Here is a 4,226-nt window from a genome sequence, read left to right on the forward strand (position 1 = left end):
GTGTGAAAATTTGTGAAAATTTTTATAAATTGATGACTTGAGGCTTTGTTTGGAAATAGGTTTCATTCCAAAATTCTCATCTCATTTCCTTCCCAAACATCATTTTGAATACAAGATTTTCAAACTAACCATTACAACTTTTTCAAACTAATCATTACAATTTTTCCAAACTTTTCAAAAAAAAAAAAAAAAAATTCAATCTTTTCAAATCTCTAATAAACAAAATAATATTATAACAATATTTTATCTTTATAATATCTTTTATTCAACTTTTTCTCTCTTATTTTTCAAAATCTAAAAAATACTCAACTCAAACTATTTTACTATTATTAACAAACTATTTTATTATTATTCACAAAATTCTCATCTCATCTCACCTCAAATTAGAATTCACAAAATTCTTATCTAATCATTATAAAGTTTTCAAACTAATGTCACGTGAAATTGTCAATTAACGAAAAATTGATTGAGATATCTAATTGTGAGTGCTTTAAATTCAAAAACCAATTTGTGAAAATTAAAATCTAGGTCTAAATTATAAAAATGTAAAAATTCAACCCTGAATTCTGTAATAAACCCAAAAGATGATAACATGCCTCCTTAATTAGTTCACATGATATCACTAAAGAGATATCTACCATATGAGTTTATAGGGTACATATAATAAATGAGCTTGTAGAGTACATATAATTAAAGTTGCTGCCCTTGCAACACTCTTCTATATGGTAGACCTGGCCCCTAACATTTATTCTTTGTGATAATATAGCAATTAACTACACAACTAATTTGGGAAATTGGGAAATCCAACCCAAAACACATATTCATACTAACGGTCCTTCTTCATATCTCTTTATAAGAGTTCAAAGCCTGAAATGCAGAAGTGCAGAAGTCCCATCAAGGCCCTTCGCTTTGAAGTAGACACAGTAGTCTCTTATCGTGGTTTCCCTATACTTTGGAGGATTGTCTTCTGATAATAACTCCTTGATGGGTTCGTAAACTTTTCCGGTAGGCAGATAAGCTGTGCAAAACAAGCTTGCCACAGACACTCTTGGACCTGCCCGGCTTGCTAAGACTCTGTGTTCAGCGCTCTTAAACGTGTCATTTGTTATAAGCTGGAAAAACCAAGGGAAAAGGTTAACAAATGGAAATTAGCAGCTACAGAAAATGAAGTCCTGCCAGTCTTGAATTTGGAGCAACCAAATCAAAATTGAGAAATACCAAGAGATTTAGCTGAACCACACCAATTGAAGTAAACAAAAGTAGCAAGTACTGTTGTATCATTACTACTGAATTAGTATCAAAAGTAGAATGTTCTCATTTGTTCTTAAATGAGAAAATTCTGACACTAAAGCAGAACCAACCTTGGTCCCTTGACATTAACGTCAATTTCAATCGCCCCATATCATAGATAAGACCAACAGGTCGTTATTAAATTTTGTGCTTTAGACCGTTCACTTCCATAATAATGACAAGGTCCCCAGCAAGAGAAGACGAGTAAAGAGCACAGCACAAGCCAATGATCTGGCCTGGTGGAATCTGCAACTCTTTGGTAGTGCCATGTCCGTGAGACCAAGAGATTATATGTATGTAGTTACAATGCATTGACAAATATGAAGTGCATTTGATTAGTAAAATAAAGGAAAAGAAGGTGCAATATTTAAGGATGTCCAAATCCAGTAACAATTAATACCCGAGAAAACATGTACAAGATTCATGTGGAGAGGCTTGCCTGTAGAAGATCTCCAACGTTAACAACAAGAGCCCCGGGCACGGGGGGGATGTCGATCCACTTGTCCTGATGAAGAACTTGGAGGCCACCAATATGGTCTTGCAGAAGCACAGTAATGAAGGAATTGTCAGCGTGCTGAGTTGCGCCCAATGTCAACTCTGGCTGTGGGCAAGCCGGATAGTAATGGCAAAGAACTTGGAGCCCCTCAGCGCAATCAAGGCCATTTAGGTGCTTTGGGTTTAGCCCAAGAGCCTCCGATAATAGTTCGAACAGTGAAATCCCCAACTCCATCACTTGCTTCGAGTATTCTTCCAGTATGTCTCTACAAGTATATATTAAGATGATATATGTCATTCTCCTGTCTCTATGTAAACGTTGAAGTCTCCAAAATAAAAATAAATATTTTTCAGGGGCCGGGGGTCGAGTCGACAAAAGTAAGGATTTCACAGTTAAATCTTTTTTATAAAAATTTGATGTGTAGTCACTTTTACGTATTTTTTACGCACTCTATTAATATAACTGGCTGTAATATTTTATTTTAATATAAAATAACTGTTTTGATCAATCACATTAGTAGAATGGATAAAGAGTATGCAAAAATGAACTCTATGATTTCTGTAGGGGACAAATTATGGATAAAAAGAATAGATGAAAGTATGAAACTAGAAGCCAGATTTGAGAGTTGGCTATTTGAGAGCTTGTAATCTTTCATAATGAAATTTCTCCCCCACGCCTTGTGAACTCATGCTACATTACTGAACTAAGTAAAATCTGTATTTTATTTGTTTTCTGTGTTTCATTTATTTGGTCGAGCCATGGATGAGTATCACTACCATAAGCACCACCGTCCACAAATAATCCCCAGCATCGAAAAAATGCTATAACAATATCAAAAGAAAAAATACGGAGTTGTCATGATCTGAATGATCTTTTTATGGGCCACGCATGATCCGAAGCACTGCTTGAATGGTGGATAAGATCCTTAGGTGATAAATCATAAAATAGAAAAGTATATATTTAAATATAAGCCAAGGTGTACTTCTACGCATTAATTCCATGCCATAGCTAACCATTGAACAGTAAAATAAATAAATACAACCCTGTATTACTCAGATCAACTTAAAACACGAAACCCATTATCTCAAAAAATTCTTGGTAGATTCTTTAATTTCCTAACTCAAACTGGATGTGTGTGATATAATTCAGTTGAGCAATGATCAGACGATTACAAATTCATGCAAACTTGTGAGATCGTTTTTAAATTACAATATTAATCCAAAAAATTATAAATTGCATAGAAGGTATATATATATATATATACCTGCACGGAGCTGGCAGTTGTTCTGACTTGGGGGGATTGGGAGCCATGGAACACGCAAACGTATCCCTCCAATTGGTAGACGGTGCACTATAGAGATCGAAGTTGCTGTTGTACAAAACCGGTTTCATGGGGTCACGGTTATATAACTCTTTCTTAATCTCAGTATCTTGCTCGTAGAACCTCCGCACCGCTTCCTTCATCTCCTCCAGAACACCCACAGGGATCCCATGATTCACCACCTGAAAGAAACCCCATGTCTCTGATGCATCACTAACCGCTTCCACAACCTCCTTGCGTTTTGTTACATCTTTTTCGATACCTTCTAGGTCTATGACAGGAATTAAGCTAAACAGATTGTCATGATCAGAAACTGAGTTATTGTCGAAGCTGTACTCCTGTGGTAAATGGAATATACGAGGAATCTCGGTAACCCCAGCATCTACAAGTCCTTTGACACCGGCTTTTGTATCATCAAAAGCCTTCAATTCACTTGCTCTATCGTAGTGATCTGGCTTGGTTGCGGCTGCAACTTCGGCTCCCACCATTTCCCGCCTCTTGTTTGGTAACTGATCTAGTACAAGTTCTGGGAGAACGGACCTCATTCTATATAAATTGAACTTCAGATTTCGAAAGCATATCTCAAGTTTGACTTTTATCACTTGAACTAATTCTTAAAAATTATTTTAAAATTTTAATTTGATAGAATGAAATGAATTTTATTATTTAATTACTTTATCTTAGTAAGTGGGTCAAAATTTCAAGCCACCGAAATGCTATAGGGGACCACATGAGGGGACCACATGCAAGCTACCGAAATGATGAGCTAGCTCTTGTAGAGCAGCAACCTTATTTGAATAAAATCTAGGCATTACCTAATTTACCAAATCAGTAAAAAGATCAATTCAAATCATGTTCATCATGTGATTTAAAATCTCACAAAATAGAATAAAAATGACAAATCTTAAAAAGTGGCTACAAATATATTTATTTCTCGTTCTGCTACTACTATGACTTTTAAAACATATATTACTCCATGCTTAAGAAATTTGTTAATAAACTTTATATATTAAAACCAAAAGTCAAAGAAATATGTAGATAATCAAACTTGACTAGGGGAAGCACATGAAGAGGTAGGAGATCCAGACTTGATCAGTACTCAATTCTATTTTTTTTTTT

The 4,226-nt window shown here is 35.1% G+C and overlaps 1 protein-coding gene across 1 annotated transcript; it reads right to left on the reverse strand.

Moving 5' to 3' along the window:
• Window positions 1-644: 644 nt before the first annotated feature.
• LOC109007159 (1-aminocyclopropane-1-carboxylate oxidase homolog 1-like) lies at window positions 645-3,695 on the reverse strand. The gene is made up of 3 exons (XM_018986726.2): window positions 3,051-3,695; window positions 1,730-2,051; window positions 645-1,112 (listed from the first exon to the last, which is right to left on the reverse strand). The coding sequence occupies exons 1-3, from the start codon at window positions 3,650-3,652 to the stop codon at window positions 861-863; spliced, it is 1,176 nt and encodes a 391-aa protein (XP_018842271.2). The 5' UTR covers window positions 3,653-3,695; the 3' UTR covers window positions 645-860.
• Between the last annotated feature and the right edge of the window lie 531 nt (window positions 3,696-4,226).

The sequence above is a fragment of the Juglans regia genome, chromosome 7, assembly GCF_001411555.2.
Source record: "Juglans regia cultivar Chandler chromosome 7, Walnut 2.0, whole genome shotgun sequence".
In the NCBI taxonomy this organism is placed as follows: Eukaryota; Viridiplantae; Streptophyta; class Magnoliopsida; order Fagales; family Juglandaceae; genus Juglans; species Juglans regia.

What these genes read in the sequence shown, in the direction of transcription:
- LOC109007159 (XM_018986726.2), bottom strand. Translation starts at nt 3,652, where the DNA reads ATGAGGTCCGTTCTCCCAGAACTTGTACTAGATCAGTTACCAAACAAG. An exon ending in CAACTGCCAGCTCCGTGCAG is followed by an intron (nt 2,052 to 3,050) that starts GTATATATATAT and finishes ATATACTTGTAG; the next exon opens with AGACATACTGGAAGAATACT. An exon ending in ACGTTGGAGATCTTCTACAG is followed by an intron (nt 1,113 to 1,729) that starts GCAAGCCTCTCC and finishes TGGTTTTTCCAG; the next exon opens with CTTATAACAAATGACACGTT.